This window comes from Periplaneta americana, chromosome 1 (genome assembly GCF_040183065.1).
Source record: "Periplaneta americana isolate PAMFEO1 chromosome 1, P.americana_PAMFEO1_priV1, whole genome shotgun sequence".
In the NCBI taxonomy this organism is placed as follows: Eukaryota; Metazoa; Arthropoda; class Insecta; order Blattodea; family Blattidae; genus Periplaneta; species Periplaneta americana.
Window position 1 is genome coordinate 203,800,274 of NC_091117.1, and position 24,914 is coordinate 203,825,187.

The 24,914-nt window shown below is 34.6% G+C and overlaps 1 protein-coding gene across 1 annotated transcript in view; it reads left to right on the plus strand.

The window, feature by feature from the left end:
- LOC138706586 (protein Skeletor, isoforms B/C) overlaps nt 1–24,914 on the plus strand; it is a 450,266-nt gene that overhangs the window by 221,651 nt on the left and 203,701 nt on the right. The window contains exons 2-3 of the mRNA XM_069836080.1: nt 15,377–15,526; nt 21,362–21,443. Of these exons, the coding sequence (XP_069692181.1) occupies nt 15,377–15,526; nt 21,362–21,443 (232 nt within the window). The remainder of the gene's footprint in view (nt 1–15,376; nt 15,527–21,361; nt 21,444–24,914) is intronic.

Consider the following 24,914-nt stretch of genomic DNA (forward strand, 5'->3'; position numbering starts at 1 on the left):
TTGAATAAAACCAAATGAAAGTCGACATAGGCCTACATAATTATCAGATTGCTGTACACGACTAGCCCAGCGCTCATAGCTCCTGTCAAAGTTCTGCCGAGGATTAAGGAATGAAATAAAAGGGATGGAATCAATTTACTAAATGGTATTGCTGGTGTGGAGAGGGGGAAGGTTCTTTATCTTAAAGGAGAGGGGAGACAATCATTGTGTGCTGCTGAGAACAAGGAGCCAGCAGCAAACATTGCGTAGTAATATGTGCTCTTTAACGACGCATTACATTGTTCGAGAGCTAATGGCATCCGTGGTACATTGTAGGAAGACGCTGAATTGGGAGAGAATGGAACAGGGGTGGACAAAGCCTGCTTAAAGGAACTAATTCCTTCCTAGGTAAATACAGGGACATCATTTTATTTTTGCTAAAATTTCTAATATTAACCTGGCAGTTTATGATACTGGCGTAATATAGAAACAAATCACTTTACTATGTAGGGAAGAAAAGTAGTTCATCCATTTACGTAAACTAGGAAATATCACGATTTTAAGTTTGATAATTTTCATTAGGTTTTTGTTTAATCAAAATACAGTGCAGAATTAACAATGAGTTTTTATCCAGGAACTGAGCTGTCCATGCGGACGTATTCATTATGCAGTGTATATTATACTTTCTATAGCACATTGGCGTACACTATAGAGAATGAAGTTAAATTGAAAAATAATCAAATATGGATATTTAAACACATTTTTGAAAATGATGGCCGTTCATTTCGATACAGGCTTCAGTTCTAATGTGCATATTATCGCACTATAGACTATTGCACCTAATTCTAATTACCAGTTTCGTCCTTCGTACCAGTAACTCATGTTGAAATAATTCTGTACCTACTTTATAAAAGAGTACCTTACGTACTGTAAATTCAATCTTCGCTTCTGCCCGATCCGAAATCTACTGTCCGTCCAAGTGGTTATGTCGCAGAGTCGTAGAAAGGGGGAAAATCACGTGACAGTTAATTACTTAACGAGGCCCTTTTATTTAAGTTATTTTAAACAGTTGTATAATATTACGTAGACGTCCAATTCCTAACAGAAATTAATGTTTTCAGAAAAGAGCTAAGACAGCCCAGCCACTAGCCTTTACAAAGAGGCGAATAGAAGCTGGTGGGGGAAACCTGGGTGCGACGTAGGGAAATGGACGACAGTACCTGTGCGAAAATGATTCAATATTGAAAGCTGTTTTGTCACTGGAAAACGCGAACATATTTTTGGAACGTACTGTTTACTGTGACCGTAAGACTACTATGACTGTATACGCGGCCTTGGTTCTGTGTGGAGGACGGTTGAACTTCATTAGTAGAAGGGGTGGTAGGGAAGTACATTCAAAAACTTAGGTACAATAAAAATTGAAGTAAAAATAAAATGATGTCCCTGTGTAATTTAGTACAGCACGATCTTAATAAAAGGAACATTGAACTGAAATAATGTAAGCGAAGCATAACTGAAATAGCATTATTCATCCCTGCTGAACTTGTGAATATAAATTAATTACATTTTGGAAGTGTATATTCCCGATAGCGCTAGACCTCCCTAGGCTTTGGATAGAGAAGTAGGCCTACACCACCTCGAAACTAGTCAGTCATATTTTTATAATATTAACAATGTATAGAAGTTATTGTTAATCAATGAGAATAGAAAATGTGAGATATTGAGTAATTTTTTAGTTTTACCTTATAATGCAGGGTTTTGGTTGTGAATCTTAATGTCTTCAGGAAATCTATTGGAAAATTTTATCACCATACAACGTACTCTCCTTTGATAACATGACAAATTTGAAGATGGTGTATGGAAGTCATTCTTTCTACGGGTATTTATATTATGTATGACTGAATTATTAAAAAAAAATTCTTCATTGCTTGAGAGGAAGTTTATTAAAGATTATATATGTACTGATTTGTTAAGGTCAGAAGTTCTAATTAAAAAGAAGAAATGGTCTGCACGATTCTCTAGGCTTTGCTCCAACTATTATTCTAACTGCTTATTTTCGTAATAAGAATATATTTTGACAATCTGCAGAATGCCCCCAAAATGTTATTCCATAGTACATAATGGAACAAAAATAAGCAAAATATAATTGTCTTTAAGGTACTGTTGTTAAAAATTGCTGTAACGACTTAATCGCGAAGCATGCTGAGCTAAGTTTGGGGATTATTTCTTTAAGATATGATTTTTCCAATTTAATGTATTATTAATATACAAACCAAAAAATATGGTTGTTGATGTTTCCAGTAGGGATATATTCTTGAGCGTGTCTAATGTTTCAAAGCTTAAATTTTAAGTGATTTTAAATTGAATTATATTAGTTTTATTAATTGTTAGTGCTAGTTTATTGGTTGTGAACCAGTCATAAATTTTAAGGAGAATTATTTCTATTTTATATTTGAATGTGGAAAAACTGTTGTCTGTAATATTTTGATACTTGTGTCATCTGCAAATAATATAGGATGACCTTTTTCTTTTTTTAAGGGGCCAACATCATTTATAAAAATTAGAAAAAGAAAAGGCCCTAATATACAGGTGAACCGTACGTAGTGTCCTTAATTTCAGGAGGTTATTCTTTGAGATATTTCAAACAAAAAAGTTTAGTACACTTTTGCTCCTTTTTGCTTTCTTTTCGAGGTAAAAATTATTTATATGAAACATTTGCTAGCGTGTTTTGGGAAATCCTTCGGTTTAATTGCCAATATGCTCAGTCAATTTAAGACAACAGTGTATTGTGATAGTAAATGATTGAAATAATTATAGTTTTTTCCTTTGATGGTGCAGAAATTTGATCCGAACAAATATAACTTTTCGTTTTGCAAAGGAATTTTACAATGCTATATTTGTTCAGATGAAATTTCTGCACACTTAAAGAACAAAAGTAAAATTATTTCAATAATTTACTACCATAATACAGTTCTCACCATCATCATCTTCTTCAAGGTATAGGCCTTTCGGCTTATTCCGCCTCCATTAAAATTGATCTCTCCAACGTTTTCCTGGTCTTCCTAATGATCTCCTTCCTGATGGATTATAATTCATGGCTGCTCTCGTTATACTTGTTGTTGGCATTCTATTTACATGTTCTTTCCAATTATGTTGATATTCTTTAAAAAGTTGAATTATACTATCTAGTTTTAATTCTTTTCTAATATCTTCATTTCTTTTTTTGTCCAATAGTGTATAACCCGCAAATATCTAAGAAAATTCATTTCTCCTGCTTCAATTCTTCTTTCTTCGTTTTTCTTTAGAACCCAAGATTCGCAGCCGTATAGGAGGGACGGATTTGCCATTACTTTGTAATATTTGATTAATGTTTCCTTTCTCACTTTCTTCCCCAGTGTCCTACGTATTGTTCCACAGAAATAATTGAATTTATTTAATTTTTCTTCGATTTCACATTTTTTACCATATGTTACTGAACAACCTAAATATGTAAAAGTGTTGATTTGTTCTATTATTTTGTTCTCTATAACCAATTTCACTCTTATTGGTTGAGATCCAATAAATGCCATCGCCTCCCCACTACTACCGTTAATATACAACACAATGTCAATACGGCGGTTGCTGTCGTCTGTGATACAACGAACTTTTCTGTTGATTTTCGAGTTTGGCATTTTTTCCGGATATTATATGCTTATTTAAGTTGTGTTAACTCTCGCTAGTGGTTTTATATTTTATTTTATCCGTCTTAGTATTTATTTTATTATTGTAAATATTTTTGTTTTATCACTATTATTATTATTATTATTATTATTATTATTATTATTATTATTATTATTATTATTATTAATGAATTATTTTGTATTACAATCTTTGTATCATTTCCGTCACGATTATTCTATTATTATTATTATTATTATTATTATTATTATTATTATTATTATTACTATTATTTATATCATCAGCATTATTATTTGAACCCTGTAAAATTTATGTAGACTACTGGACTGTACCCGAGCATGCATTATGCTCATTTCGGGTATCTATTCATATGTATTCAATTGAAATGCAAATTGTAAATAAATTTGAAATTTTGTTTTATGGCCGATATTTTCATATTGAAACTTGATGCAATTCGATCTAACTTGAAGACTGCCTATTGTAAAGCATTTTCACTCCGGCTAATGACCACTTGATCATCAGCAAATAAAATTGTAGTACAATTTATGTCATTTAATTTAAAATCTAATGATATTTCATTCAGCCATATTCGTATGACTTCGTCTATGTATAAATTAAAAAGTGTCAGTGGCAATGGACATCCTTGACGGACTCCTTGATTTATTTCTGCCATTTTATTACAGTGCTCTCTTAAATTGGCTAAGCATATTGGGAATTAAATGAATGGATTTTCCAGAACACGCTATGAAATGTGTAACATAAACCATTTTTTATCTCGGAAAGGAATCAAAAACGAGGAAAATTGTATTAAACTTTTTTTTTTTGAAATATCAGAATTAATGGCATATCTTAGAGTCCACTCTGTATATCCATGCTGGACCCATGTATGAATATTTCCCCATGTTGAAATTGATTTGAACGAGTTTCTGAATGCGTACATTTCAACCTTTTGTTTTCTGTTTAAGAGATATGATTCAAACCATTTACATACTATGCCTTTAATTTAATGTTGTTCTAATTTCTGTAGGAGAATTTTATGGTTAATACAATGAAAAGCTTTGGACAGATCACAGAATCCCTTCTACTTGTAATATTTTATTAATTATACCAGAATTTTACCAGTTAAATTAAATGTCTCTTGCTCAGTTGATTTATTCCTCCTGAACCCAAATTGTTCTGGGATGAGAATGTTGTACCTATCAAGATGATTATGTATCCTCTTATATATATAAAACCTTTTTTTGAAAACCTTTGAGAACATTGGTAGAAGGGATATGGGCTGTAGTTTTCGAGCCATATTCTACCTCTTTTTTTTTTTTTTCTTCTTTAATGAAGGAATAACAACTAAATATTTCAGTCTCTCTGGAAATACATAATCAAACATTGAAAAGTTACATAAGTAAGATGAGGGTTATTATTGGGAACTGGTTTTTGATATTTTGCTTCTAATTTCATCATATCCTGAGGAATTTTTAGATTTTAATTGCTTTATTGCAATTTATTATTCCTCATGGATTTGTTGGAAAATTTTGAATCTTTTGGAAAGTTGTAGAAACAGACACTTTAAAAAATCGATAGCATTATTATTATTATTATTATTATTATTATTATTATTATTATTATTAGTATCATTATTATTATTACTATTGTTATTGTTATTATTATTATCATTATTATTATTGCTATTGTTATTATTATCATTATTATTATTATTACTATTGTTATTATTATTATTATTATCATTATTATTATTACTATTATTATTATTATTATTATTATTATTATTACTATTGTTATTATTATTACTATTGTTATTATTATTATCATTATTGTTATTATTATTATTATTATTACTATTGTTATTGTTATTACTATTGGTATTATTATTATTATTATTATTATTACTATTGTTATTATTATTACTATTGGTATTATTATTATTATTATTATTATTATTATTATTATTATTATTATTATTATTATTCTGAAGGATGTTTAGGTTATCAGTTATTGAGAGAAAGTATTGGGCAGAACTCTAAGCACAACCCGCTGCCGTCATCCAGACTGTAGTGAGCTTGAAACACTTGGACACGTGCTTGGACAATGCCCTAAAGGCGAGCTGCTGATCAATGCTAGACATCATCGTGTACGACATGCTTTGGCGACTTCGTTAAAAACTTTAAATTGCGAGATTAATGAGGAAATACATTGTATATCATCAGATGGTTCTTTCAGACGGGCAGACATTATTGCTACTAACGGACACTTAAAACGGGCTCTTGTTCTTGACCCTACTATCCGTTTCGAAAGAAACCTAAATCAGGCCACCGAAGTTGATATTGAGAAGAAGTCCATATATGAACCTTGTCTGCCTTATCTTTCTCAAAAGTACAACATCCCTCTTAAACAATGGTCTGTCATTGGTTTGCTGTTTGGCAGTAGAGGTCTATTTCCAAATTCACGTGGAATTATCTTAAGGAACTTCACATGCAGCGGTCTTTTCTACCTGCAGCGGTCTTTGAGGGCTGTCCTTCCTTAAGGAGATTCAAGAATAATTTAAAAAGTTGTATATAAAGTGAAAATTAAAATTAAGGTGACATTCAACATTTAATTTTTTTAAGGTGACATGTATTTATCTAGGCTGACGAGTTTACTTCCTTGGTTTGAATTGTAAATTATTTAAAACTAGCGTGTAAGAGGGCCTTAGACTAGAAATGTTTAGTTTAAATATAGTTCTGTTTATAAGTATGCATAAGGATGTAATTATTTGACTTATTTGAACTGTTGTATCAGTGAAGCGAGGTGAGTCAGTGAAGTTATGGTTTTACAGTGCAGTGAACAGTTCCGATCAGAGATAATTTATAGCGTCAATGAAATGTGTTCTATAGTGTCAGTGAAATGAGTTACAGAGTGTCAGTGAAATGTGTGCTAAAGTGTCAGTGAAATGCGTCATAGTGCCACTACAGGGAATGAGATGAGAGTAAAGTGAAAGACTATTGAAACTTATGTAGGACCTATAGATAATTATGTAGGTTGTATTGTAAAATTAGGTATTTTATTTTATGTTTTATTATTATTGTGTTAAATTGTATTGTGTATTATTATTGTATTGTGTGTAAAATTGTATATGTGTTGTAAAATTGTATTGTGTATTGTAAATTTTATGTGTATTGGTTATCATTTTATTGTGTATTGTTAATATTGTATATACCACTGCCACCGGGTGCTTGCCCACTTGCAGTGTAAATAAATACATACATACATACATTCCTTTTGATTATGTAATGTCAGTCCTTATAAATATTATCAAGGATTCTCTTCAAATATTACATCATCATTTGTATTTCAATTAATCCACTTATATTTGCCTTAAACAATTAACTTTCATTTTTCTCTAATGTATCACATCACATTATATTGTACATGTTTATTGTATTCAGGACCCTTGTGGTCACTCAAATTCTTTGAGCTGATGTCTATAATTTAGAATTTATATATTAAATATGTTCACAATTTCTGTTGTATTTGATGTTTTTGTATTATTGTTTGGTGCTCCTGGTGATGGTGGTGATAATGATGGATATTATTATTATTGTTATTATTATTATTATTATTATTATTATTATTATTAGATAATGGAGAAAAAATGGAAGTATAAGGGTACAGTGCATCAGTTATTCACAGATTTCAAAAAGGCATGTGACTCGGTTAAGAGAGAAGTTTAATATGATATTCTTATTGAATTTGGTATTCCTAAGAAACTAGTTCGATTAATTCAAATCTGTCTCAGTGATACGTACAGCAGAGTCCGTATAGGTCAGTTTCTGTCAGATGCGTTTCCAATTCACTGTGGCTAAAGCAAGAAGATGCACTATCACCTTTACTTTTTAACTTTGCTCTACAGTATGCCATTAGGAAAGTCCAGGATAACAGAGAGGGTTTGGAATTGAACGGGTTACATCAGCTTCTTGTCTATGCGGATGAAGTAAATATCTAAGGAGAAAATCTACAAACGATTAGGGAAAATGCGGAAATTCTACTTGAAGCAAGTAAAGAGATAGGTTTGGAAGTAAATTCCGAAAAGACAAAGTATATGATCATGTCTCGTGACGAGACTATTGTACGAGATGGAAATATAAAAGTTGGAAATTTATCCTTTGAAGAGGTGGAAAATTCAAATACCTGGGAGCAACAGTATCAAATATAAATAATAACTCGGGGGAAATTAAACACATAATAAATATGGGAAATGCGTGTTATTATTCGGTTGAGAAGCTTTTATTATCCAGTCTGCTATCAAAAATCTGAGAGTTAGAATTTATGAAACAGTTATATTATCGGTTGTTTTTTGTGGTTGTGAAACTTGGACTCTCACTTTGAGAGAGGAACATAGGTTAAGGGTGTTTGAGAATATGGTGCTTAGGAAAATATTTGGGGCTAAGAGGGATGGAGTTACAGGAGAATGGAGAAAGTTACACAACACAGAACTGGACCCATTGTATTCTTCACCTGACTTAATTATGAATATTAAATCCAGACGTTTGAGATGGGCAGGGCATGTTGCACGTATGGGTGAATCCAGAAATGCATATAGAGTGTTAGTTGGGAAGCAGGAGGGAAAAAGACCTTTTGGAAGGCCAAGACGTACATAGGAGGATAATATTAAAATGGATTTGAGGGAGGTGGGATATGATGGTAGAGACTGGATAAATCTTGCTCAGGATAGGGACCAATGGCGGGCTTATGTGAGGGCGGCAATGAACCTCCGGGTTCCTTAAAAGCCAGTAAGTAAGTATTATTATTATTATTATTATATTATTATTATTATATTGTTATTATTATTATTATTATTATTATTATTATTATGAGAGATGTTTAGGTTAGCAATTAGGCCTATTATTGACAGAAAGTATTTGTTAAATATTATGTTCATAATTTCTGTTGTATTTGATGTGGTGGTGGTGGTGGTGATAATTATAAATAATAATAATAATAATATTATTATTATTATTATTATTATTATTATTATTATTATTATTATTATTATTACGATTAGTATTACGACTGTGCAAGATGGATAGATAAATAGACAACCAGATAGATAGATGGATGTATGGGTGAATGGTTGAGTAGGGTAATGGGTGTGTAGGAGGATTGGTAGGAAGACTGTGTAGGTGGGTGAGTGGGAGAATGAGTTTCTAGCTTGTAAGTAATTGAACGGTTTGGTATAGTTATGTGGGCGGGTGTACCCCTCCGGATATAAGAGATTGCTAACTAAAGAATGGAAACTTACCCGCATGAGATATATGTTACAGACTGAAAGTGTTCGATCTGAAGTAATAAGATTCCTCCATTATTTGCGTTTCCGCGGATAAATGAACCTCAGAAGCTGGCTATTATACTGTGTAGTAGAATAGTTCAAGAGCTGCTTATTGGCGCACCGCTAGTGCATCGCTATGGAAGCAGGTTATTTATGGATTCTCCTACCATCACTCCACCAGTTCTGCATTCACTGTTATGTGTAAAACTAAATAATTATCGGAAGCTTTCTATAATGTGCCTTCGAAGCTCAATATTGACGGTATAAGAAACAATTTTCCCATTCATTACGTATACTTCCGGTCTTCGCTCAATGAGTCAGAGCTGGCCAAGCTATCTAAACACAACATTGCATGAATACTTACAGTGAATCAATGTATTTATTTTCCTGGGAACATACAGGCGAAAGACCAGAAATTCTTCAATGAGGAACAAACGTTTTCGTTCAGAGCCAACAAAGTCAAATGACACACAGACTATTGGGAATCCTCGTCTTTACAAATGCTCATGCACAACTCGTGGCGGGGAGAGAAGGCCTGTTGGCCTTAACTACACCAGAGTAAATAAATAAAATAAAAAGTTACGCCACGCATTTGTGAATTCCTGGAAAATTATACGCTCTGCCACACCAAATCAATCTACTTGAGATTAAAGAATACTAGTGGCTTGTGCAGCAAATGCTGCAAACTAAGTTCATTAGACTTTCAAATAAAAGTTCTTCAGATTTATTTACAATGAAGAATACCAGACATTTTGAAAGTTATTTCCTTCCATAATAACGAAACATACTCCCTATGAATGGTTTTTTTTATGCAAAATACTTTTCCTTGAACCTATCCGTCTTCAGTTCTTGAGTTTCAATGCGAAATCGCAAGTAACAATGCCAGGACGATCAGCGAGTCTTTCATGTGGGAGTAATGCAGTAGCTATTTCAGGACATTGTGGATTGTAGGCGAAAGTTAAGAAAATGTAAGGTTTGTCACGCTTTGAACAAAATACTTAGCATCTTGTTATAGCTGCTGCATGTTTCGTGAACTACCCTGAAATGTAGAGGGCAGAATTACTTTTACCCACTAATAGATCTTGCTGAGGTGATCAAGAGACTACAAAATCTTGTAGGCCTCTTATTTTATCAGTAATACCTTTTGGTCTTTTCTTAGGAATTGTAATTTTTGCGCTTCCTCTCGACAATACTGATCTACCAAATACTGCTGGATTAATTTGTGTAACAATGAATGTTATCCCGTATATTTTCTATAATATAGGCTGTCGTGAGGAATCTATTGCTGAGATGCGGATGATTTGTCAGAGTTGTAGAATCTTATATGCGCCCTGAATAAAATTGTCCATCGTAAAGTTTTAGCAGCTTCAGTGTTTCACTCGTTGCTGGTTGCGGGAAATAAACTTACTCATCACGGTAGCAAGAAGTGAAATGGCATGCTATTTTCCCTACAACAAAATATGCTTGGCAGCGATCACAAATCTAATCGATTAAACCAAAGAAATATGAAATTAATTTTGATGTACTTTACAGACGCAGGTAAAATAGGAAGCATGACTCAATTACTACCAAGGAAAATTAGAGAATCAGACATATAAAATGTCATCAAACATTCTTAAGTTTTGTAGTTCTTAATATCCAATGTACTCGGAAAACTACAGACCGAGAATCAGACCTGTAAATTATTTTTATACGTTATCAAAAAATTACACAAATGAAGATCGACATATTGGCATTATGATGTGAAAGAATCTGAGCCATCTGAACTCTATGTCAGCAATCCTGTAGGTCATGGCCTTCGTGTAATAGTCTATTGTTTATTGTAATGTATGTTTTGTTTTATTCTGAAATCCAATTAATTAGTTCTCAAAACTGACGAAAGATGGAGTTTGGAAAATAGGGAAATGATGTAGGAAAATTGACATTTCACTAAAAACTACTATTTTTTCTGAAAAACTTTGGGTTCCAAGCTTCAAAATGAGGGGTCATTTATTAAAATCCGTTCAGCCATTTTCCCGTAATTTCCATTACCAGTTCAAATTATATATATAGATGTCCTCTGTTCTTAAAGAAATTGACTTGCGATACTGATTTTCATACAGATTTTATTTCTCTAGTTTATTTTCAAGTTTTCAAATCTAGTAGTAACTTAAATAATGCAATAGTTTCTGAATCTACTTCACAGAGAGCTTTACCTGAAAGTAAGATTTGTATAATATATACGCTACTGCAGGTATGTTAACAGAAAGTCACAATTTCAAGTCACACAGAGTTTGTGTGCACACGATGTGGATTGCTGACGTCTTGTCAGCCACTCGAGTTATGTGGATAAAAAAGGGAAAAATTGAGACGGTGTCGGGTGAAGTTCCTGGGTAGCCCAGTCGGTAGAGCGTTGGTGCGCTAACCAAAGGTTCTGGGATCGATACCCGGCCACGGAACAGTTTTCCCTTGAATTTATTGAAGACAATGACCTGTTAGTAGTCCTACCAATCAGGACAAATGCCTTATGCCTAGTTTAACCAATTCTCGTAACATCACTCTTAATACAAGTGATAATATGAAACTGAATGGTTTTACTTGTGGTAAATATAAATAACAAGCATAAATACAAGATATGTTTATGTTTTCATCTGTTTCAATGCTTATTTCACTGCACAAATTAAGCATATGAGCGTATGGTTACCTTCAGTATGATTTTACTGAATTAAAGTCATAGTCTTCATTATGAGTTTAAATCGGGTTTCTTTTACACTGTACAAAATTCCGCCATGGCTAATGAAACAGTACAATGATATGTAGATGTCCGTTATCTCTGGTTACGTACGTAACCTAAATAAATAATTCTGTGGCCGGGAGGAAAAAGGTCTTAAGTCCATTTCATCACATACTGATGCCCTTTCTTTTTAAAACTTTAAGCACCGGGTAAACAATACTATAAATTTAAGACCCATTTTGCGTTTACATTTCTCATTTATTTTGACATGAAAAAGGTCTTATGTTTAAATAGTCTCTTCTCCTCAGTTTGGGTTGTAGTCTTAAAAGGGCTTACGTGCGGCTATTTTTGGAAATAATCAAGAAAATTGTTAAATGAGCATCATAACCTATTTTAGAAGAAATATAAACGAATAATATCCAGGAAAACCTCTTAATTAGAAAAACTCTACAATTGAAACCAATTTCAATCTTTCTACTGCTCTCCTGAAAAGTATAAAATTTTTACTTAAAACTTTTTCCTCCCGATCACAGAATTACAATTGTATTAACGACATGAAGAGATTGATTTCTTTACATAGATATAACATGTATGTGACTCGTGGTATTAAGAAATATATGTAGGTTATTGAAAGTATTTTAAAACGGTTAGGTACAGATACGGAAATGAAATTTGGAACTCCCTTATTGTATAAGTTTCGCTTACAACACACTGCGCATGTGCAGTAAACAAGAGTCCCTGTATATGTCGTCGTTGTTGCTGCAATAACTCCTGTGACATATTTATCGATTTTCAGATTTTTGCTCTATTAAATAACTTAAATTGTGATACAGCAAATAATAAAATCTCCTATATGTAATTATATATATTTGTTTCGAAAATGTAAGAATTCACAGTCTCCTATGTATGGCTGCCATAGGATGAGTAAATGTGTGTTTTCTTCCTACTAAAAATTTTATATTTTGCACATAGGAGTTATTGCAGGAACAACGACGATAATACTACTTGTGGACAGTCGTGTGAAATTATGCCTACATGCAAGTGGACTCCCATCAAGATTCGCTCCAAATTTTAATTCCGTATCTATATATAATATAATTTCTGTTCACAAGTCTCAGGTTCAAATTCCGAAAATTTCAGTGAAATTTGTTGTAGATTAAAATTGTGTTTAGGGCGGGTTTCTGTGTCATACGACTGATTACCCTACCGAAATGCCACAATTTCTTTATTGCTAAACATACCTAATTATAATTCTGGTGACTTGCCTCGCAGGATAAAACTACAACAAATTCGAAGAAGACTAAGGGATTAACGGGTTTCAGCGAGTTTCTGTTGGAGAATGATGGAGTTCAATATTTGTATGTCCTAGGCTAGGCTGACAAGAGTTCAGTATTGGAAGGCATGTTTCAAAGAATGTGATGGGCCTTTAAGATAGATTTAGTATGGCCAAAGATGTCTGCTTACTTACTGGCTTTTAAGGAACTCGGAGTTTCATTGCCGCCCTCGCATAAGCCCGCGATTGGTCCCTATCCTGAGCAAGATTAATCCATTCTCTATCATCATATCCCACCTCCTTCAAATCCATTTTAATATTATCTTCCCATCTACGTCTTGGCATTCACATGGATAATAATCTCAACTGGGACATGCAAATCACAGAAACCTGCAGAAAAGTATATTCTATTATTCATGTGCTAAAAAGGATAAATGTTCATCTTCCCTCTTGCTTAAAAAAGTCCCTTGTGCAGACCCTTGTATTTCCCTATTTTGACTATGCTGACATTTTACTGACTGACCTTTCCAGCGACAACAAAATGAAACTTCAACGTGCTCATAATTTGTGTGTACGTTTTGTAAGCAATGTTCGTAAATATGATCATATTACCCCATCCCTGGAAGCAATAGGTTGGCTTAAACTAGATAAGAAAAGAAATTTACATTCACTTCTCTTTCTCTTCGAAATCTTGAACTCTTCTATTCCTTCGTACCTGTCGTCTCGCTTCACTTACCTTTCTTCCCACCACAATCTGAACACACGCTCTCGCCATGAAACAATACTAACAATACCATCCCATCGCACCTCCTCATACTCATCCTCTTTCACAATAGCCCTGCCAAGACTCTGGAATTCGTTACCTGCTAGCATCAGGAACTGTCGAAATAAAATTCAATTCAAACGCAAACTTACTAGGCACTTGGTCAGTAATTGAGACTCGTTCAGACATGGTTTCTTGTAAATAGTTCTTTTAATCTACCACAAAATATCTCAATATCCGGTAATTTCATCACTATAGAATTTTGTTATTGTAGGTTTAATTTGTAATTTAGTAAATACAAAAATATTCTTTGTTCTTAACTTCTATGATAAAATGTCTAGCTTTCATTAATCAGGTATTCTTGTCGTACTTTAATTTTTATTGTAATTGTAATTGTAAATTTAATATTAATTGTAATCTTATTGTTCATGTTATAGTTGTAATCCCCTGGTAGAAGGGCAGAGAAGGCCTGACGGCCTTATCTCTACCAGGTTAAATAAATAAATCTAATCTAATCTAATCTAATCTAATCTAATCTAATCTAATCTATACGTCTCGGCCTCCCTGAAGGTCTTTTTCCCTCCGGCCTCCCAACTAACACTCTATATGCATTTATGGATTCGCCCATACGTGCTGAATGCCCTGCCCACCTCAAACGTCTGGATTTAATGCTCCTAAATATGTCAGGTGAAGAATACAATGCGTGCACTTCTGTGTTGTGTAACTTTCTCCATTCTCCTGTAACTTCATCCCTCTTAGCTCCAAATATTTTCCTAAGCACCTTATTCTCAAACACCCTTAATATATGTTCCTCTCTCAAAGTGAGAGTCCAAGTTTCACAAGCATAAAGAAGAACCGGTAATATAACTCTCTTATAAATTCTAACTTTCAGATTTTTTGACAGCAGACTGGATGATAAAAGCTTCTCAACCGAATACTAACAGGCATTTCCCATATTTATTCTGTGTTTAATTTCCTCCCGAGTATCATTTATATTTGTTGCTGTTGCTCCACCTCTTCAAAAGATAAATTTTCCATTTTTATATCTCCATTTCGTACAATATTCTCGTCACGAGACATAATCATATACTTGAAGTCTGCTGAATATCATAATATAACTTCGTAATTTATATACGCACAATATGTTACTGACATTCATCAATTAAACGTGTTAAACAAACTCTTAGGGCCGTATTCATAGACATTTTTAGCGCGGGCTTCAGGTGGATGATCAGCGAACTAACGTTTTTCGTATTCATAAACCAGTGTTAGCGATGTGATATGATATGAATCCTTTACAAGTAACCATTCGATAGCCGGGGCTAGTTTAGCACGCTCGTAGCGCTGGTTAGCGAAATGTCTATGAATAGCACCCTAACCATTTAAAGTATGCTTAACTTAGAGTTTGATATATGGTATCTATGAAGTTACGTACAGTTCATTGGCTTCAGTGAAAAGTTTTGAGTACTTTATAAAATAGTCTCACATCACCGAGAACTTCTCTTTGTTCTTTATTGTATCTGAGTTACGAAGTACCTACGAGGAGAACATGAATAGATTATGTAAACTATTATGGCTTACGTTCGGACATGTGCTGTGTGTCTGAAATGTGATCACATAGTCTAATGTGGTCTGTTGCTCATGTTACAGGTTCCCCTGCACACAACTCTGTGACTCCATATTACGGCAAGCTTATAGGAACTCTGCAGGAATATGCTCATAAGATCAAAGGAACAGCTTATGCAGTGGATGAGAGTACAATATTCATCAAAGGCTTCAACTATGACGGCACAGGGCCAGGCAAGTATTTCAAGAGTTAATTTTGTAGTCAGATCTCAAGTAAATATTTTAACTTTTGCACTTCATGGATTTTATTTAAACTTTTATATATTTATATAGGATATTTGTAAGAAGTAGCAGAATGTTAACTCACAAGACTCGAAACACCAGTTTGTCAAAAAATGTTCGAACAAAAAGTCCTTGTTTATGTTATCATTAGGGACCGGATTTTTATGTAATATCAAGGTGTGAAATATGTACATATTTATGTAAGAAAAATAAGCTGAATATGTACCAAAATATGTAAAATCATGAAAATATTTAACATCAATATCTGCGCTGGTTTGTATTGTTGAGCCTAGATATTTGTAGTCAGGTACAATTTTTAATTTTCTATTCTTCATGACGATTTCTACTGTTTCTGGTGCTCTTCCGCCGTTTCTGAGTATCATAATTCTATCTTGTCCACTTTTATATCAAATTTGTTTCTATTGCGCCATTTTACCATGATGTTTATTGTTTCTTGTAACTTTGTAAGGTCTTTAGACCCTACTACTATGTGCTCCGCTTATGCGTATGAGATTATTCCCTTCTTGATTTTTACAATACAAAGTAGTTGTATGAGGAAGGTTGCCTTTTGTTCACTTATATTTACAGTGGGCGGTAAGGGCTGAGTGTCCCTTTTACTTCCTGGAACTAAGATGTTATGTTTCGTCTCGAAATATATCCTTTCTCGGGTAGGTAAAAAGGCTTTTTAAAGTTGTGTATTTCAAATTGTAAACTTCCCCAGCAGAAGTTTTCTTTTTCCTTTTAAAGAAGTAAAAATGAATAAAACCCCTAAATATGTAGATTTATGTAAAACCAAACCATATTATATAATGTGGGGTAAATATGTAAAAATATGTATCAAATTTTAATATATTAATGGTAATTACAAGATTCGCAAAGATTTGTTATTTATATACAGTTAGGTTGAAAGAAATATAATATGTAATTACAAAAAAATCCGGTCCCTAGTTATCATATTATATTAAATTTATTCTCCCATACTTCATTCTCAACTAAATATATATATATATATATATATATATATATATATATATATATATATTACTGATCATCTTTGAATAATCTGACAAATTTTCATTACAAAAGCCATTAATACAGGGTGTAACAAGACTTTACCGACATACTTTGAGGAATGATAAATTGCACAGGGGGGGATCATTTTTTGTTAAAAATAAATATGCTCGATGACACGTCTTCATGAGTTATGCATCGTTTTTAGAAGCGCATTACGCATCACGTCTATTACATAAGTGTGCGCCTTAAGTCCTTACCATCTCTGTTACACTGCTGTAGTTTATTGGTCTGTCTGGTGCATCTTCAATCCGTCTTATCATCCAACAATCTAAGACAACACTGCCATGCTTAACAGAGTTGTATCACAGTCTAGTATATACAGTCACGAAGCTCAATACATAGTAAATATTCATCCATGGATAGTTGCTAACCACTAGGATCGCTACTAGCGCCTCATTACAGACAATGCTAAATAATACCGGCACAGTCTATTGTTCCAGTAATCTATGGCGAATCTTCGGCCTCATCTCGCCAAATACCATGTCGCTATCACCAATCTCATCGACGCTAAATAATCTCGTAGTTGATACAGCGTCGTTAAATAACCAACTAAAGAAATAGATAGAGAAATGACTAATGGAAGTCTATAATGTTTTAAGTTTGATTGGTGCAACTTTAAAAGGCTGGCGAGAAGTTTTCCATACTAATGTCGATATGATACAGATACATGTTTGATGATTTTAGACTAAAGTTGTTCGAAAACATAGTAAAAGAACAAAATAATACACAATGATGTGGGCTAAATTCAGAGGAACAGAATTCTACCTAGATCACAAAGATGCTCGACCTCGTACCTATTATTGCAATGCACTCCACAAGGGCCAATCCTGATCCGTCTCGCTTCAGTTGTTTAGTACACATAAGTCGAGAAATCGGAAGAAAGCTCTTTGGTTCCTTCCACTAGCACATCGTCTTTTAATTACTTTGAGTGTCCCACGTAGGTTGTGTTCTTTCATTGCTACTCTTCTACGGATATAAAAGGGGAAAGAAGTTGAACCTTTTAATTTCAGTGATGTATAATTAACAACTTATACAATGATTAAAATTTCATTCTTGGGTTTAAATGTTTCCTGCACAAGTTAGCTGTCTTTTGTATTAGGTTGGTGCATAATTCCATAGCGATTTTTCACAAGTTTATTAAACACATCAGATACACATGAGAGAGAAGTTAATCATCAACAATATATTCTCCTTCACTATTTACAACAGTCTGCCAACGCTGAAGTAGTTTTTCAGTTCCACGCCTGTAGAAATCGCGTGGTTTTCAGTTAAAGAAGTCGTCAAGCCATGTTCGGACCGTATTTTCATCCGGAAAGGAAGTTTCTTGAAGGTTGTTCGATAGCGGAAAAGGTGGAAATGTGAGGATGCAAGATTAGGTGAATAAGATTGTGTGGACTTACTTCCCAACCCAACTCCTGGATAGTGTTTTGTGTCAGGTTAGCAGAGTGCGGACAGCGTTATCGTGGAGTAGCATCACTTCACGCAGTTTTGTTGGTCGTTTTTCTTGGATTGCGTGTGCAAGACGTCTCAGTTGGTGGTAATAAATGTCTGCAGTGATGGTTACACCTCGGGGAAGCAATTCGTAGTACAGCACACCCTTGCACTTCCACCAGATGCATAAAATTATCTTTTGTGGATGCGTGCTGGCCTTTGTACGGGGAGTTACTTTTTTGTTCGGGCTCAATGATTCCTCTCTTTTCCTTATGTTAGTATAAATACATCATTTCTCGTCACCAGTAATGATATTCTATGTCATTCACGAGCCAATCGGTGACGAACAAGCAAAGATGCACATATTAACATCCGCTGATTTATGTGGTTTTGGCTTAGAGCATGTGGTACCCATACACCTGATTTTTTAGCCTTCCCATTGAGTGCAAATGTCGCACGATGGTGGAATGGTCACAGTTCATCACATTTGCCAGTTCTCGGGTACACTGATGTGGATCATTGTGGATTAATGTGTTTAAATTGTCATCACCAAATTCCGAAAGTCTTCCTGAACGTGAAGTGTCACTAATGTCAAAACGACCCACCTTAAAACGAGAAAACAATTTTCTTGCCGTACTCTCTCGATAGCATTGTCCCCAAACAAGGCGCAAATGTTTCTGGCCGCCTCCGCTGCTTTCGCCCCTCTATTGAACTGAAAAGGAAGAATATTTCTGAAATGTTCCACTTTCTCCACTTGACACTCCATTGTCTAGCGTCCACGGCTCCACTCACTATTTTCAAAAATGAAAACTTTAAAATGTAAAGTCAAGCACAACAATTGAACGTAAAAAAAATGTCAATCGATAAATAAACCCATAGAGCGTATTCCGAATCTCAGCGCTGAGCAATCTGATAGCATCACGGTGTTCCGAATTTCACCGATGGAGTCACTGATGCTCCACCGGTGTCGCACCGGTGCCATCAGCTTGCATAAGTGGTGGCAGTCTCCATCAGCCGCCATCAGTGAATCTGATTGGTTCTTGTATAGGGCGGGAATTAGCAGACAAATGGCATCGTGCACTGTTGTGTCATGGCGGTGTGTTCTGCTTTAGTTTTGCTGTATTGTTTGTTATGGCTTATGAGCGAATATGTCAACGGACCAGTTATTACTACCGGTTCAAGAAATAAATTGTTTATGCTCTCTTTTCTTTGAACGAGATGGCAGTACGGAAATTTCGCAAAATTTTGCTAGCGTAGCACAGACAACAACTTATACAGTCGCCATGACAGCCATCGATCCTTCCAGCAGTTTTGTTCCTATTTCGCTGCAGCGTTACGTCATTGTTGCCCACCGGTCCGGTGAGATTCGGAATACGCTGATAGCAACCGGAGTACCAACACGCGAAACAAAAACGCAACGAACTTATACACCAACCTAATATTTATCCGTTGAAATCGTCCAAATCCTTAACTGAGGTAAATACTCGTACGTCGTTAGCGCTTAAACGCGAAGAGGAGTAGAATATCACCTTTTAAACGAGAATTAGAAATTAACTTTCCGTTTTACTTTTCTCTATATAATTTAATAAATTAAGTATGGATAATCGGTCATCCTCCCACAAAAGTATCTATACTGCTCCGAGCCGCACAAGGACACTAGAAGGGCTTACATCAGGCATTTCCAACTGCTGGCTCTGTGACGTCACTCATCTCTTCTCTCGAGCTCCTTGAGAGAAGCATAGGTAAAAGAGCAAAATAGGGGGCCGGAGATGTTTTAAATAGCGGAGACAACATTACCCTCCCTCACGTGCTCTACCAGCTATGCTTCGAGAGGGGGAACGCGCTCCGACGTCACAGGTTGGTCAGTTGAAAATGACTGACTTACATGATCTCTGATCTGGACTTCCTACATGGACTCTGATATAGGGAAAGTGAAAATAATATACTGTCGTGAATTGCTGGACTCCCTGTAGTCCACATCTGTGGAGTAACGGTCAGCGCGTCTGGCCGCGAAACCAGGTGGCCCGGGTTCGGTTCCCGGTCGCGGCAAGGTACCTGGTTGAGGTTTTTTCCGGAGTTTTCCATCAACCCAATATGAGCAAATGCTGGATAACTTTCGGTGCTGGACCCCGGACTCATTTCACCGGCGTTATCATCTTCATCTCATTCAGACGCTAAATAACCAAAGATGTTGATAAAGCGTCGTAAAATAATCTACTAAAAAAACTCCCTGTAGGGGACATTGGTGAAACAGTGAGATGTATCAACGGAAATAGAAAAGATTCCTGCTGGTGAGATGGGAGTTAATATAAATATAAGGCACATAATTCCAGGAATAAAAACAGCAATAACAGTAAAAATAATCATAAGAAGAGTAATATTTTGTCTTGTAAATTAGATCAATTTTAATATTCCCGTCTTAGAAATGGTCGTGGAAAAATAAACAGGAATGAAGAGATCAAAAGAATTTCTTGCATTGTGCGCTTTAAGTATACAAAGGTGCCTGCTGCAGAAGAGATAATTTATTGAAAATTATGAGCGAGAGCCATGACGGTGATAAGATGGTAAATTGAAGGAAAAAACACGAGAGTCACCATTCCATTCCCGGCCGCCATCATGCAAGCCGCTGAATTTGAATACCGTGTTGTTGTCTACCTCTGAACATTTTAGTTGTAAAATTGTACATTCAATATCCAAGAGATTGACCATCCTCATGGTCTAGTGGTCAGAACTTCTGGCTATAGTTCATGAGGTCCCGGGTTCGATTCCCGGTTAGAGCACAGGAATTTTTCCTTAAAGGGGATTATTCCTGTGTTCGTCCATGGTCTGGAATTTTTTAGATTTAAGACCTCTCCTGGCATCACATTATCATAATCATCCTATCTCATCATCGGGGTAATGTAACTCCGTCTTCCAGGCGCCCCAACCTCAGAAGTGGGTTACAACTAAGCCATGGCCAGAAGAGAAGACCAGAAATGTCGAAAGACAACCTGGCATTGGATAAAAAAAAATATATCCAAGAGAAGAATTTTGGTCAAGCTTTGCGTAGAAAGAAGCATTGATAGAACGAAAGAGGCGGAATGTTGTAATATTAAAATACATTTTGAAATCATTTCTCTCGGTAGTGAATTATGAATTTTAGAATAAAAAAAATCATTTTTATTATAAGGTTCGTTTTTCTTCTTTTTTTGTGCACATAAGTTCTGATGCAAGTAAAAAAAAAAAGACGGATACTTTTACACAGAGTCTTGAGTCATTGTTGCATTTATATTTATTTTGCAGATGCGTTCTTCTGGGTTGGAAACACGGCACGGCCATCTCCAGATGGCTACATAGTACCTTATCCTGAAGATTATAAAGGAAGGTGAGTTGAAACTTTATTACTTGCTAGGATATCAATAAGATCTTCAAAGTATATCAGGACCAATCTTATTTATAATATATATTAATAATTTGTTAAAAATTGATCTAAAGAAATATGGTGGTAATATATTTTCTTTTGCAGATAATACTGTACTAACATTTAATGGGGCAAATTGGGATAACACTTATTTAAATGCTAGCAATGGAATTAAAGTAGTGAAAAATTGGCTTGCCTGTAATCTCCTGTCCTTAAATACTAATAAAACTACTATATTCGATTTTATTTAACAGCGAAAGGTTTACCTCCACCTATGAATAATTATCACTTAGTAATACATCATATTTCATGTAATGAATTAACAAATAATTATTGTAATTTCCCACATCAAACACCTTCCACACAAGTCAAATATTTAGGAATTATTATAGATCAGCATTTGCGTTGGGATAAACAATTTTTTTTATGTGTACAAGTATAAGAAAAGACAATTTATAAATTTATAATACTTCGAAATTGTATCATTAATGAGGCATGGAGAATAATATTTTAGCTTTAGTACAATAATTAATACAATATGATATAATAAATTGGGGTGGAGTAGCATCATCTGTACGTAATCCATTAATTTTATTACACAGAAGATTAATAAAAATTTGTCTAACCAAAAATATGGATTACCCAACAAATTTAATTTATACAGATTTTAAAGTATTAACTATTGAAGAAATTTTTAAATATAGTTTACTAAATTACTACCACAGAAATCAAATAAAACATAAATCTAATCGACATGAATATCGTAGTCGAAGACAAAAGTCTACTTTCCCATCAATTGAGCCTAAATGTCGTACAAGTGCAGCTCTTAAACATGGTGCTAGTTTCGGCCCAAGACTTTATAATAAAATTACAAACCATTTTCCAAATTTGAAATATTTTAAAATTGAAGCTTTTAAAAAAGAAATTTATAAAATTTTATTGTTCGTAATATATAATATTAACAAATGTATGTATTTTTTTATCCTTTATTTCTGTTGACTGTATTCATATTTTTATTGAATATCACTGTCTTCTGTCTGATTGTTAATTTATATTAAATGTGTTTTTTCTCTCTTTTTTTTCTTTTTTTGCTCTTGTGTGTTATTTATTGGTTTCAATTAAGTTACTTACTGTATTTACTAAACTGTCCTTGTAATTTTTATGTTATATTATTGGCTAAGACCACACCGTGTACGGTAGTGCTACAAACATTTTTGTTTTATAATTTTGATTTGTACTAGCTAGCTAGTAAAATAATAGTAATATGCGTTACAAGAGCGGTATGTTGAAGTTTTCATGTTAGAGGAAAAGTTTGAAAAAGCGAAACATAGTTGAGCTTTTTTAATTTCCGAGAATTGAAAGAAAACATACCGCTCGTGTATCGTACATTATTTTGTGCGAAGATCGTTTATTACATACGTGAAAGAGGAATTTATAATTAGTTGCAATGAAATCTCCATCTTGGTTTCTGTTCAATGACGGCAAATTTGCAAAACAAAAATATCTATCTTCAACATTGTTGCTTTAAAATGTTTTCTGTGTTTACTATACTCCAGCAGGTCGTGATAAACGTCTGTCTTTTTTTTTTCCCAGTCTATGATGAGTCTGGAATCTTGTTGATTTTTTCACGGCTTCCTTAATGTTACTTGCATCACGAATGCAGTAACTTTAGTGGAGTTGTAGAATTTACTTAATTTTTTCAAATATTTAAAAACAATAATTAACAGTGCAATTTAGGTGAAATTGCAGTGGTAAGCTTCCAATTTATAATTGTTACTATATTGAACGTGTCTAAAAATAATATGTTAAAAGCCTAAAGCAGTAAAATCAATATGTTACTTAAGCGGTAAGAAGAGGGGAATTGTTGTGTGTGTTAGGTTGGGAATACTGAATGTGGAATCTTAGACTTTCCGCGGATTGGTTTTGTGCGGAAACCAAGCAAATACGCACGATCTCGCACAAATAAATTAAATTAATTCAAAAGCCACGAAACATTTGGAAATCTAACTTAGTTAAGAAGTAAGTTTATAGAAAAATAATACAGTTTTGTCCATTATATGAGTGGATTTATTAAGGTACGAACCACGTTCTGAGAATTCGCCACAATGTTGAGGACCTCATAGTCTGTGAAGGTTTTTTGTGTTTTTGTCAAAATGACGTCTGCATGACTAGTCCCGTTTTTGATAACAGTGTCTCAATTAGTGAATATCTAATGGAAAGTGTTCTTTTTTTTTTTAATAAAATCTGCATTTCGATTGGCTATTGAATATCAACCGGAAATATATAAAATTATGCAGTGTGAAAAATATCAAAATGTATGCGGAAAAAGAGTAGGCTACCCAATAACATATTACAATGAAACATAACATACAGCTGAACGGAAAATAACGTGAAGAGAACACATCACTACTGCTGCCACTTGATATGACGTGCTATGACATCTCTTAGATTTCGCAATTGAGGCAGAAGGCTTCATACGGGTTTTGTGAGAGCGGCTCCACAAGACGCATTCATCTCCAGCGCAGCATATGTAATGCCGCAGAGGCGCCTCCCCTCGTTCCGCATCACACTTCTCATCATTTCCGGTCTCCAATAATTGCCGCACGATGACACAACAATACTGGGCCGATCAACTCCCCTTCACATCGCTTTATCCACCCTCGTAACTAAACCCATTTATGCGGCTCCACTTCCGGACTTCACCCTCCTACCACGCTGCTTCGCTCCTTGTACGGGCATCTTTGACAATCACTGATTTCTGGTGGCTCAGCTAAGGATGACTTCAAGATCTAGACTTTTCAACGTCTCAGAAAGATAGCGACTTCATTCCGCAGCTATATACCGAACTACTTACCGAGAGACTGTTCTCGTAATGCACTGTAGGTCTACTTCAATAGTTAGCCGTACAAACTCCTCTTACATCGAACGGCGAGCTTAGTGACCTGTTGTTTCCTAATAGTTAGCCGTACAAAACCCTCTCACATCGAACGGCGAGCTTAGTGACCTGTTGTTTCCTAATAGTTAGCCGTACAAAACCCTCTTACATTGAACGGCGAGCTTAGTGATCTGTTGTTTCCTAATAGTTAGCCGTACAAAACCCTCTTACATCGAACGGCGAGCTTAGTGACCTGTTGTTTCCTAATAGTTAGCCGTACAAAACCCTCTTACATCGAACGGCGTGCTTAGTGACCTGTTGTTTCCTAATAGTTAGCCGTACAAAACCCTCTTACATCGAACGGCGTGCTTAGTGACCTGTTGTTTCCTAATAGTTAGCCTTACAAAACCCTCTTACATCTAACGGCGTGCTTAGTGACCTGTTGTTTCCTAATAGTTAGCCGTACAAAACCCTCTTACATCGAACGGCGTGCTTAGTGACCTGTTGTTTCCTAATAGTTAGCCGTACAAAACCCTCTTACATCGAACGGCGTGCTTAGT